At 41.9% G+C, this 13611-nt stretch overlaps 1 protein-coding gene across 2 annotated transcripts in view; it reads left to right on the forward strand.

Annotated features, from left to right (window-relative positions):
- The window catches only part of LOC146672915 (alpha-2-macroglobulin-like), a 50015-nt gene that overhangs the window by 35471 nt on the left and 933 nt on the right, over nt 1-13611 (forward strand). For both annotated transcript variants that reach the window (XM_085401367.1, XM_085401366.1), the window contains exons 24-32: nt 2650-2826; nt 3077-3152; nt 4055-4211; nt 4790-4864; nt 11659-11821; nt 11892-12079; nt 12577-12789; nt 13285-13406; nt 13517-13607. In XM_085401367.1, coding sequence (XP_085257493.1) covers nt 2650-2826; nt 3077-3152; nt 4055-4211; nt 4790-4864; nt 11659-11821; nt 11892-12079; nt 12577-12789; nt 13285-13406; nt 13517-13607 — 1262 coding nt within the window. The remainder of the gene's footprint in view (nt 1-2649; nt 2827-3076; nt 3153-4054; nt 4212-4789; nt 4865-11658; nt 11822-11891; nt 12080-12576; nt 12790-13284; nt 13407-13516; nt 13608-13611) is intronic.

Raw genomic sequence — 13611 nt, forward strand, 5'->3', positions numbered from 1 at the left:
TAAAATCAGAACAGTAGATAAAATCAATAGTTAAATATAAGTTTTGAAATTTAAGCTAAAAAGTGTGGATTTGGTGCTTTGAGAATAGGTGAGTCTTCAACCTGGATTTAAATAAACTGAGTGTTTCAGCTGATCTGAGGCTTTCTGGGAGTTTGTTCCAGATATAAGGAGCATAAAAGCTGAATGCAGCTTCTCCGTGTCTGGTTCTGACTCTGGGAACTGATAAAAGACCGGATCCAGATGACCTGAGGGATCTGGAAGGTTCATACTGGGTCAGGAGGTCACTGATGTATTTTGGTCCTAAACCATTCAGAGCTTTATAGACCAGCATCAGAACTTTAAAGTCTATCCTCTGACGGACAGGCAGCCAGTGTAAAGACCTCAGAGCTGGACTGATGTGGTCCACTTTTTTGGTCTTAGTGAGGACTCGAGCAGCAGAGTTCTGAATGAGCTGTAGTTGTCTGACTGATTTTTTAGGTAGACCTGTAAAGATGCTGTTACAGTAATCAAGCCTACTAAAGATGAATGCATGGACTAGTTTTTCCAGGTCCTGTTGAGACATCAGATCTTTTATCCTTGATATATTCTTGAGGTGATAGTAAGCTGACTTTGTTATTGTCTTAATGTGTTTTTCTAAGTTTAGGTCTGCATCCATCACTACACCCAAATTTCTCGCCTGGTTTGTGGTTTTTAGATGTATAGATTGAAGTTCTCTGGTGACCTGTAATCGTTTTTCTTTGGCGCCAAAGACTATTACCTCAGTTTTGTTTTTGTTTAGCTGGAGAAAATTGTGGCACAACCAGTCATTGATTTCCTCAATGCATTTACCAAGAGCCTGTACAGGGCCTCGGTCTCCTGGTGACATTGTGATATATATTTGTGTGTCATCTGCATAGCTGTGGTGGTTTATTTTGTTGTTCTTTATAATCTGTGCCAGTGGGAGCATGTAGATGTTAAACAGAAGGGGTCCCAAGATGGAACCTTGGGGAACTCCACATGTGATACTTGTCTGCTCAGATGTGAAGTTACCTATTGATACAAAGTATTTCCTGTTTTCTAAGTATGTCTTGAACCAGTTTAGTACAGTTCCTGAAAGACCTGCCCAGTTCTCCAGTCGTTTGAGTAATATGTTGTGGTCAACTGTATCAAATGCTGCACTGAGATCCAGTAAAACTAGGACTGACATTTTTCCACTGTCTGTATTCAGACATATGTCATTAAACACTTTGGTCAGAGCGGTTTCAGTGCTGTGGTTCTGTCTAAAACCTGACTGGAAGGCATCGTAGCAATTATTCTGTTTTAAGAAGTAACTGAGCTGTTGAGAAACTGCTTTTTCAATGATCTTACTTAAAAACGGGAGATTTGAGATCGGCCTGTAGTTGTTCATTTGTGTCTTGTCAAGATTGTCCTTTTTCAGTATAGGTTTGATTACAGCAGTTTTTAGTGATTCTGGAAACACACCTGATAATAAAGAAAAGTTGACGATCTATAACAGGTCTGACTCTAAAGTCTTTGAGACCTTTTTGAAAAAACTTGTTGGCAGGACATCTAAACAGCAGGAGGAGGAGTTCAGTTGACCTAAGATGTCCTCCAGGTCTTTGCTGTTAATAGGTTGAAACTGTTTCATGGTGTTTAAACAGTTTTTCGGTGGACACAGTACATATCCTGGATCTGCTGTTGATGTACCAATTGCTTGTCTAATCTTATGGATTTTTTCTGTGAAGAATTTGGCAAAGTCATTGCAGGCCATGGTCGAATGAAGTTCAGCTGCCACTGACACAGGAGGGTTTGTTAGCCTGTCAACTGTAGAAAATAAGACCCGAGCATTATGGCTGTTTTTAGTGATGATGACCCTACGCCACACAGCCCCAGAGCATCACACAGTTGGTATGATGTTCTTTCCATGAAATGATGCGTCACTTTTAAGCCAAATGCAACAAAACTCAAAACTTTTTCTCTTCAGTCCATATAATATTCTCCCAAATATCTTGTGGAGCATGGAGATGTTTTTTAGCTAATGTGAGATAAGCTTTTGTGTTCTTCTTGGTCAGCAGTGGTTTTGTCCATGAATGCTGTTTTTGCCCCGTCTCCTTTGTATTGTTGAATCGTAAACTCTGACCTTTACAGAGGAAGGCAAGGCCTTCAGTTCTTTTCGGTGAGTCGTCGATGTGCTAATGGAGTAATTTCGGCCACATCTTTTCTAGTTTTCTCAGTTTGTGGATAATGGGTTCCAACATGGTGCACTGGCGCTCCAAAGCTGTAGAAATTGCTTTTAATCCTGTCCAAACTGATAGATCTCAAGACTCCAAATATTTCTGGGAAGACTGAGTTTCATTTCACCAACCAGACCCAGGCCTGATTAAGGCCAGACCTGCTGGATCAAGAAATCACTCAAGTACAATCTGTTTGACAAAGGGAAGCAGGCTAAAAGACGTCCAGAAGAAACACGTCGTTGCCATGACCAAAACAAATTCTAAAATAGGTTAATCACAGTCGATCTTTGATTTTCAGTTTGGATGTTTTTTCGCTCAGCAAATGAAATCATCATTTAAAATTGCATATTGAAGTATTCAGGTTATCTCTGCCCAATAATACAAAGTTGTTTTACGCTAGTTTTGTTAGTTTTAGTGAATCAGTGTTTTTGATCAGGTGACATCCTCGCCCGGGCTCTGAAGAACCTGGATGGATTGCTGCAGATGCCGTATGGATGTGGGGAGCAGAACATGGCTCTCCTGGCCCCCAACATCTACATCCTCCACTACCTGAAAGGCACACAGCAGCTCACCGCAGCCATCATGGAAAAAGCTACTAACTTCCTCACCAGTGGCAAGTTTTTATTGTTTCCTCTAAGAAGGAAATCATTTGAATCACTTCAACACACACGGTTCAAGAAACAAGCCGACAGGAGGCAGAACATTAGCCACAGCTTTTGGTCAAATGCGTCATTTTCCTCATCTGTCAGCAAGAGTCATTGAATTTCCCAAATCTCGATGTACACATGCAGATCCATAAACAAATGGAGTCCAATCATCACCATAGCAACAATGTCTCGATCATGGTGTCCCTGTTGTTACAGGATACCAAAGACAGCTCAACTACAAAAGTGCTGACGGTGCTTACACCACATTTGGAACAGGACCAGGAAACACTTGGTGAGAACATCACTGATCAAACATGTCACAAACCAGAGAGGTTACACTGGTTTTTAAATATCCCACCAAACAGAAGACGTTTCTTCAAGTTTGACTACCCATTAATAACATAAACATGTCTACCTCTAATACTTAAAATAATTCTCCATTTAATCCTTTGACTAAGCCAACATTAACAATACCTTTTGGTTAATACTGTGTAATTTAGTAGGTAGGAAGGAGCATTAGAGCCACATAAAAATGTTATTGATCATTATTAGAATAAAGTCGAATTTTAAAGCTTAAAGTTATTTTACTTTAAGAAAAAGTCTAAATACTATTTCAATAATAAAGTCTTAATACTGTTTTGTGAAAAAAGTCAAATTCAAATCTAAGAAAACAGTTGAAATGATTGTTGTTTCAAACGATTGCTATACCCTGTATAAAATGCCTTGAGTAGATGTAGTGAAATAAATCAGTGGTCTTGTGATACAGCATAGATCCTCTTTATTCCACGAGCGTGGAACCATCGGTATCCTTGCATCTGTACATTAGCAGCCATTTCCTTTTATACAAATCTAACCACATGCAGCTTTCTGCACCACTTTCTGCTTTTCAGTGTACTTATACTTACTGCCATGCTGTTTTTATTGCTACAAGTGACATCAGTTCCTTCCTTGTTACTAAAACTGAGTCTGAAGTACGATTTCACTAATTCAGAGGGTAAAGCAACCGTGGCAGTTTGTCCTGAAATAACTGTGATATCCACATTTCTGCTTTTGTCTCAAAATACATTTTCAAATTTAACCTTGAAATTTCAAGTTTACTTTCAAAATGATCAGTATTTCTTTCTCTTAATGTGACCTCACAGCCAAACATTTCCATCATTGTAAGACGTGTAAGTGTTGTTTTCTTTCTGTCAGGCTGACTGCGTTTGTGGTAAGAAGTTTTGCCAAAGCTCAGTCTTTCATCTTTATTGATCCCAGAAAGATCGAAGAGTCTAAGACCTGGCTGCAACATAAACAACAAGAAAATGGCTGTTTTGAAAAGTCTGGGAAACTCTTCAACAACGGAATGAAGGTAACCTGCAGTTCTTCGCTGTTAGACTGTGGAAACAGCCTCCAGTCTGGATTTAACAAATTTTATTAATAATGTCATGCATACATGGAAAACACTGTACTACATACTGTAATAGCTCACATCAGTATATTCTATTATTTTATTTAAGAAATAATTTCCATACATCTTGTTCCATTCACACCAGCACTGCTTTCTATGTAGCATTCACACATATTTATACTAAATACAAAGTATGCACTAGAGACCAACTTGGGATTAGTATATTGCCCACAAATATTTGACATGCAGGCTGGAGCAGCTGGGAATCAAACCACCAACCTTCTGATTAGTAGATGACTACACAAACTGTTTATAAGGTTGGGGAAACCCGAGGTGAAGAAACATCCATCTCACTGGAAATACAATGTCCAGATGAACAAAATCAACTTCCTGTTCATCTCTTTAGCTGGATGTTTGAACATGCATGAAGACATTGATGATACTAAAACCACATGCAGCTGAAAATCATTTTCATGACTTCATATCCCTGAATGTTGGTGCACTGATGATAAAGTGTCTATGATGTCTTCTGTTGACAGGGTGGTGTATCTGATGAAGTGACTCTCAGTGCGTACGTTACTGCTGCCTTCTTGGAAATGAATACATCCCAACATGTGAGTAGAGTCAAAGAATATCAAGGTATTCAACAAAAAAAGGAGAAGAGTTTGTGCTGCTCAGCCATGGAGTTAGGTTTAACCAGCAGTCTAGCACCCTGCTGGTATGTGCTGGATTGTCTCATGGGCACCTGGGGTCTTGCCTGGTGTGATAGACCCCAGCCTCTATGGATCTTGTACTCAGAGCTTGTTCCTGTGCTGCCATGTTTAGTGCCTCTGTGCTGTCTTTCAGTCCAGCTTTTTCCAGCCACTGGTAGGATTTCTGGGTATCATCTACTTCCTCTATCTGCTGGTGGTAACATACCGTGCAGGGGCCTGTCCTTCCATGATGGTTCCTCGCCTTCCTCCTCTTTCTTGAGTTTCTGCTGCCTAAGGTATTCACTGAGCACGCTGTCAGTTGGGGCCATCTTCCTCGTACTCGTGAATATTCGTTGTTTCATCTTGGAATGTGGTGCTGACACTCACCAGTCCCTGGTCTCCTTCCTGCCATTTAGCATGCTGGACTTGGGGTGAAACCCTCCATGCATGGTCAGGAACTTTGTCTTGATGTCAGTGGCTTCTACAGGGAGTGCAGAATTATTAGGCAAGTTGTATTTTTGAGGAATAATTTTATTATTGAACAACAACCATGTTCTCAATGAACCCAAAAAACTCATTAATATCAAAGCTGAATGTTTTTGGAAGTAGTTTTTAGTTTGTTTTCAGTTTTAGCTCTTTTAGGGGGATATCTGTGTGTGCAGGTGACTATTACTGTGCATAATTATTAGGCAACTTAACAAAAAACAAATATATACCCATTTCAATTATTTATTTTTACCAGTGAAACCAATATAACATCTCCACATTCACAAATATACATTTCTGACTTTCAAAAACAAAACAAAAACAAATCAGGGACCAATATAGCCACCTTTCTTTGCAAGGACACTCAAAAGCCTGCCATCCATGGATTCTGTCAGTGTTTTGATCTGTTCACCATCAACATTGCGTGCAGCAGCAACCACAGCCTCCCAGACACTGTTCAGAGAGGTGTACTGTTTTCCCTCCTTGTAAATCTCACATTTGATGATGGACCACAGGTTCTCAATGGGGTTCAGATCAGGTGAACAAGGAGGCCATGTCATTAGTTTTTCTTCTTTTATACCCTTTCTTGCCAGCCATGCTGTGGAGTACTTGGACGCGTGTGATGGAGCATTGTCCTGCATGAAAATCATGTTTTTCTTGAAGGATGCAGACTTCTTCCTGTACCACTGCTTGAAGAAGGTGTCTTCCAGAAACTGGCAGTAGGACTGGGAGTTGAGCTTGACTCCATCCTCAACCCGAAAAGGCCCCACAAGCTCATCTTTGATGATACCAGCCCAAACCAGTACTCCACCTCCACCTTGCTGGCGTCTGAGTCGGACTGGAGCTCTCTGCCTTTACCAATCCAGCCACGGGCCCATCCATCTGGCCCATCAAGACTCACTCTCATTTCATCAGTCCATAAAACCTTAGAAAAACCAGTCTTGAGATATTTCTTGGCCCAGTCTTGACCTTTCAGCTTGTGTGTCTTGTTCAGTGGTGGTCGTCTTTCAGCCTTTCTTACCTTGGCCATGTCTCTGAGTATTGCACACCTTGTGCTTTTGGGCACTCCAGTGATGTTGCAGCTCTGAAATATGGCCAAACTGGTGGCAAGTGGCATCTTGGCAGCTGCATGCTTGACTTTTCTCAGTTCATGGGCAGTTATTTTGCGCCTTGGTTTTTCCACAAGCTTCTTGCGACCCTGTTGACTATTTTGAATGAAACGCTTGATTGTTCGATGATCACGCTTCAGAAGCTTTGCAATTTTGAGACTGCTGCATCCCTCTGCAAGATATCTCACTATTGTTGACTTTTCTGAGCCTGTCAAGTCCTTCTTTTGACCCATTTTGCCAAAGGAAAGGACGTTGCCTAATAATTATGCACACCTGATATAGGGTGTTGATGTCATTAGACCACACCCCTTCTCATTACAGAGATGCACATCACCTAATATGCTTAATTGGTAGTAGGCTTTCGAGCCTATACAGCTTGGAGTAAGACAACATGCATGAAGAGGATGATGTGGACAAAATACTCATTTGCCTAATAATTCTGCACTCCCTGTATCTCCTCCTTTTGCCAGCTTATTATCCCAGCAGGGTACCTGATGACGGGCAGGGCGTAGGTTTTGATAGGCCGGATCCTGTTCTAACATTCAGCGGACTCCTCAGGATTTGCCTGATCCTCTGCAGGTACTTGGTGGTAGCAGCTTTTCCAGCAGCCTCTTTGTGGTTTCCATTTGCCTGTTGGATCTCCAAGTACTTGTAGCTGTCCTCTATGTCTGCAATGTTGCCTTCTAGTAGTTAGATTCCCTCAGTTCTGACTCTTTGTTGTCATCCGACTACATTTCTCCAGTCCGAACAATATTCCAATGTCGTTGCTTTATATCCTGGTGGTGTGGATCAGTGAATCGATGTCTCGTTCACTCTTGGCATACAGCTTGATGTCATCCACGTACAGGAGATGGCTGACAACTGCTTCATTCTGTAGTCAGTATCCGTAGGGACAGAGCATCTCCTTGATAGATGGTGTTGTGCTATGGGCTTGAAGTTGGCCTCTAGTGTTATACGCCACATTCCCATTGAGTTCTTGATGAAGGCTCTTAAAGTCCTGTTGATCTTGTACAGGTCTAGGCATTCCAGGATTCAGCTGTGGGGCATTAAGTCATAGACCCTCTTGTAATCAATCCAGGCAGTCTCGGCTGATTGTTACAAGTAGCTGGTGTTTTGCACCTCTGGTATTCTTGCCAATGAGTGGGGCACAGGAACATGTGTCCATTCATCTTAGCCACTATGATGCCTGACAGGAGCTTCCATGTGGTACTGAGGCAGGTTATTGGTCAGTAGTTGGATTGGACCGATGGGACCGATCCCTTCAAGACTGTCCGGCCAGTTGGATGGGACCGATCCCTTCAGGACTGTCCGCCCTACAGTTAGCCATTCTGGGTGTCTGTCGTCAGCTAACAGCTGGTTCATTTATGCTGCCAGATGCTCATGGAGTGCAGTCAGCTTCTTCCACCAGTAGACGTGAGCCATACTAGTGTATGGCAAGGTGCTGGCCAAGGCTGTTAGTCGTTGCTTGGCAGTTTCCATGGACAGCTTGCTATACTTCTTCTTGGGCACCGTCTTTGTCACACCTGTCTGCAGCTCCGATAGTTGGCTAACCTCCCTCCTTGATCTTAGCCTCTAGTCTCCTTCTTGTGGCTGTTCAACCTGTAGCCAAGCATCTCTCTGATCACTGCTGCTGTACTGTAGATCAGCTTGTTAGTCTCGATAATCGTGGCTGTATGTATCGCATTTACATCATCTAGCAGATCTTCACATCTTGGTAACCAGCTACGGGGATTCCAGTTTTCACGTTTTGCCATGATCCTATCTTTCAGGCCAGTTCCTCTCGCACTATAGCACTTGGGGCTTGGTACAAATCTCGGGTGGAGGTGATGACATCTCCCCCCCTGACCTGTCGTCCTGGCTCCCCCTTGCCGTAGCATTTGTGTTGCACCTCGTCAATCTCTAGCTGTGAGAGCAATACCCTTCTTTCGAATGTTGGAACACTGAGCTATTAGTTGTTTCACCGTCAATGTGGATGCTGGGTATCGAAGATTCCATAGGCCCCTCATCCTATTCATGTAGCCCCTTCTGCCAGGGTTACTTGTATAGTAGCATTCCAACAACGCCCTATTTTCATCTCTTGCCCACCAATGCCTTCTTGTTCCAATAGTTGATCCGGGCGACGTCCGAGCTGGTATGCATATATACATACATACACAAAAGTGTATAAACCAATAATATAATATACAATCTAACAGAGGTGGGACCAAGTCATTGTTTTGCAAGTCTCAAGTAAGTCTCAAGTCTTTATCCTCAAGTCTCAAGTCAAGTCTCAAGTAATGTCAGGCAAGTCAGAGTCGAGTCTCAAGTCACTGGTGTAAAAGTCCGAGTCAAGTCACAAGTCTGAAACTTTGAATTTCAAGTCCTTTCGAGTCTTTAAAAAAAAAAAAAAAAAAAAAAGCATGTTGCAGTTATGCTAAATGTAAATGTTAGACCATGTAATTTTAAAATCTGTGTTTTTCTCAACACATGACAAAATAGTGAACTTAGAAAATATACACAAATTGTGAAATTGCACCTCTTTAAAATGCAGCTCAATTAAACCTAGCTCCAAGAATAATTTTCACCGACAGTTCTGAGATAAGCTGCATGTTATTCTTGGATGCGCTTGTAGGACCAGCTTTAAAATCGCATGACAAAAATATCATACACATTAAAAAAACTGCATCACCAACGTAGCCTGGACAACATTTGCTAGTTAGATGAAGTCAGCTATCTCATCGTAGCATATTTATATGCATATTTATAATCATACGGTTCTTGGAGTGAGTGCATACACTCATGAAGTTTAGTAACTTCAGGTCACTGCAACAAGCCCAGGTACAGTTTACTGACGGATGGGTGCAGGACCTTGAAATGCACCGTGTAGAACGAAAGACCATCGTACGTATCATAAGTTTACCAGTCTCACAAATTGTCGTCATAAATACACATTCATTAACCGTTTATTAATAGGACCTTTGAGCTCAATGGTAATTAATTAGTAGTGGAAATAATCTCTGGTAGCATCACAGAAATGTAGCAGTGACAATAATACTGTATGCTGTAATCGTACTGGGCAATTAGTGATACAAACCTGTTTTATCCTGTGAATAAAAGTATATGTTTTTGTCAATGTACCATAATAACAGAAGCGAAACGCAATATTGTGTCAGGACAATTAACTATTTATGCACAATAAATAAAGGAGCGACAATTTCTGTTCAGCGCCAGACTTACTTGTAACCTATATCACTAATTATGTTATGAAAATGACGTATTAAGTACTAAAAGACACTGACCTTCGTGTAAATGCTTGGAGCAGGCTAACCTGTGAGCTGGAGTGTTCTGGGACGTTATATTTGGTCTTTGAATGGCTGCAATCCAGGCCATCCGTCGCGTCTTTGTTACTTCGGAAACATGGCTTAAAAATTTCTCTTCAACGACGTAATCCGATAACAACCGATCTCTTTACCCGTCGGCTTCCCGTGGCTGTCATGCGACCGGCTATTGCAGTTAATAATACAACAGCTTCTTGACATTTTTGTGTTTCTTTTTATCGCTGTGTGACTGATTTCAATTGAAAGCCTGCGTGCGCTAGTACCGCTTGCCACGAGTTCCCAGAATCCTTTGCGGTTCTACCCGTGAATGACGTCACATTTTCAATCTCTATATAATATGCATGTTAAATTTTATATTTGGGGTAAAATATCAAGTCTTTTCAAGTAAAGCGGTTCAAGTCCAATTCAAGTCCCAAGTCATTGGTGTAAAAGTCCAAGTCAAGTTACAAGTCTTAGAATATTTTTTCAAGTCAAGTCTAAAGTCATAAAATTAATGACTCGAGTCTGACTCGAGTCCAAGTCATGTGACTCGAGTCCACACCTCTGCAATCTAATATATATATTACATATACCCCAAAAAGTTGATTCTGTTCATCTGGATGTTTTCAGTGGGAGAAACGTTTCGTCACTCATCCAAGTGACTTCTTCAGTCTCAGCTGACTGCAGGTTTCAATCTTATAAACAGGACATTTGCATAATGACTGAAACCAGCACCACTGAAGGAACAGTGGGCTGGGAGGTCAGTTCCTTAATCGTAATTATGCAAATTCTCATGACCATTGATCAACAACCACCGATCAAGCACCACTGATCAATGGCCATCAGTACCATTCACAGAGAGTTGGGCAATGGCTGCAATCACAGCATTGTAAGATGGCAAAAGATGTACCCTTAGGCCCCCTCCTCGATTCAGAGATGGTCTTTCCTTTTTCACGTAAATGGCCTCCTTGACCCTACACTCAAACCAGCGTTCCTCCCTGTCCAGGATGTTACATCCTCATCATTGAAAGAGTGTCCACTGGCCTGTAGGTGTGAATAGACTGCAGAGTCCTGGCCTGACGAGGTGGCTCTTCTGTGTTGTGCTATCCTCTTAGCCAGAGGTGGTTCGATTTCCCCGATGTATAGATCCTGGCAATCCTCCTGGAACTTAACAGCGTACACTATGTTACTCTGTTTGTGTTGGGGTGGAGCAGTTTTTGGCGCAGCGTGTTTTGGGGTTTAAAAGCCACAGAGACACAGTGTTTAGAAAAAAATGTGCCTCAGCTGCTCCGATACTCCTGACACATACGGGATCACTACAGGTTTTCACTTAGGCAGCAGTTGTCCTTCTCTCCTGGATCGGCTGGAGCTTAGGTTTACGGTACACATCAGCTTTTAAATGTCCTCCATTACTGATGGAAATCTCACAGTCTAAGAAGACTAACCTGACACTTTTCATATCCTCCCTGGTGAATTTGATGTGTCGTTCCACTGAGTTAATGTGATCTGTGAATTGTGGAACGTCCTGAGAATTGATTTTCACCCAGGTCATCCACATACGTGAACTCTCACCAGCAAGAACTTGTATCACCACCCAACCTGTACAGTGTTTTTTCAATATGTTCTTTATATTGTAAATACTACTAGAAGATTGCTCCAGTCTTTGCTTGATCTGTACTTTCCTCTAATCGCTGTGTTTTCTATTATCACGCTGATGTTTTGAGTGACTGAATCAGGAACTCTGCCTCCTATTCTTCTCACACTGGGTTTAATGAAAGAAGATTTCTGTTTGTCCATTAAAGTTCTTTGTTTTGATCTTTTAAAGGATCCTGTGATGAACAAGAGCCTGGCTTGTCTCAAGGAGTCTCTCAGTGACCTGAGCAACACCTACACTACAGCTCTGCTGGCCTATGTGTTCACTCTGGCAGGAGACGTGGAGACCCGAGCTCACCTTCTGCAGCACTTAGACACAGTTGCAGTGAGGGAAGGTGAGTCATCCTTTAGCAGGACATCATTCAGGCTTCATTAGCATCACTGTGACTGTTATTGTGTTTGTAGGAGGTTTCCTCTACTGGTCTCAGACAGCAGCAGAAACATCAGCCTCCCTGTCAGTGGAGATCAGTTCTTATGTGCTGTTGGCCAAACTCAGCGCCTCCCCGACTGCTGAGGATCTGGGATATGCCTCTGGTATTATCAGGTGGCTGACTGGGCAGCAGAACTATTACGGAGGCTTCTCCTCCACTCAGGTACGACACCACCCGAACAGTATGAAGCTCATCTTTGAGTACAGTCTTAGACAAAACCAGGGACAGAAGAAATAATACTGAAGCTTTCAGTTTTCTATCAGATATGTAAAACAGATTTGTTTTAGCCAGGCAGAGAAGTTTTTATTCTTTAGTTAGAATATGACATTTAAGTCTAAAAATTCATTGTTTTTACAGAATAGCAATGTTACCTCAGACTTCTGTACCAACTACACGTAACAGCCTGTAAATAACAGATCACCTGCGAGTTTATACCTGTAATTTCTATACTTTGATAATTCTCAGTTAAAGATATTTTAACCTGTTTAATGTTTATTTAACCAGGAAGTGAACTTTGGAAAACTTGAGATTAAGGATCTCTTTTGTGAGAGGGTCTCAAAGTGACACAGGCTGTTTTAACTTAATGTCAATTCCACTTAAGCCCATGAAATATGGAGACACATGCTGTGTGTGTTAACCACAATGAATCCATCCTGTAGGACACGGTGGTGGCTCTTCAGGCTCTGGCTCTCTACTCCACTCTGGTGTTCAGTGCTGAAGGTTGGAGCACAGTGACAGTTCAGGCTCCCAGCAGTCAGCTGACGTTTGATGTAAATCAGGGCAACAAACTGCTCTACCAGGAGGAGGCGCTGCAGGACGTGTCAGGAAAATACAGGCTGGAGGTGAAGGGCACTGCATGTGCTTCAGTGCAGGTCAGTGACAGCATCACGTGAGAAGCTCCTGGTTGATGTCAGAGAAAGGGTTTCTTCTTTTTCTTTTTCCTTATACAACTTCAGAGAGCATTAGCATTGTCACATGTAATAAAGCTCATCTTGCACATGTATTGTCATACACAATAAAGACATTAGACCTGGCAGTAATAACTGTAGAGAGTACAATGCTATTTTAAACTAAATTGGAGAACTGAGCAAAAACAAATGAACTTTCTGTCTGTATCAGAATCAGGGAAACTATTAATCCCACAGGGAAACTGAGTTGTCATAGCAGCAAATATACAACAAACATCAAGCACTCGTATAAATGAGTGTAGATATAACAGAGATCCTCATATTAAGATGAATATAGACATATAGGTATGACTATAAAAGTATGTGTGCTAATATGTGTCATGGTGTAGAACAGTGACAGCAGGGTGCATTGAGGTGTGATTAGTTCTGTTCCACACGTGACCCAAGTGTGTTTCCCAGATTTCTGCCACCTACAACATCCCAACACCTGCTGATGTCACCACTCTCAGTGTGAGAGTCCATCTAGAGGTCAACACCAGTGAAGCTGCTAGACCCAAATTCACTGTGCAAATACAATCACTGTAAGTATGTGACAGGTGAGAGGAGCGCTCTTTACCCGTGTGGAGGAACTGCTGGTAGATGAAAAGCAAGTGTGCACACAGGTCAGTATAATCACACTGTTCAAACACAGGTACAGTGGAAAGGAGGAAACTACAAACATGGTGATCCTGGACATCAAAATGCTCTCTGGATTTTCCCCAGACCCCGAGTCTTTGAAGAGTGTGA

The sequence above is a fragment of the Rhamphochromis longiceps genome, linkage group LG3, assembly GCF_057381845.1.
Source record: "Rhamphochromis longiceps isolate RC_006_pf linkage group LG3, R_longiceps_female_GT1.1, whole genome shotgun sequence".
NCBI classification, from domain to species: domain Eukaryota; kingdom Metazoa; phylum Chordata; class Actinopteri; order Cichliformes; family Cichlidae; genus Rhamphochromis; species Rhamphochromis longiceps.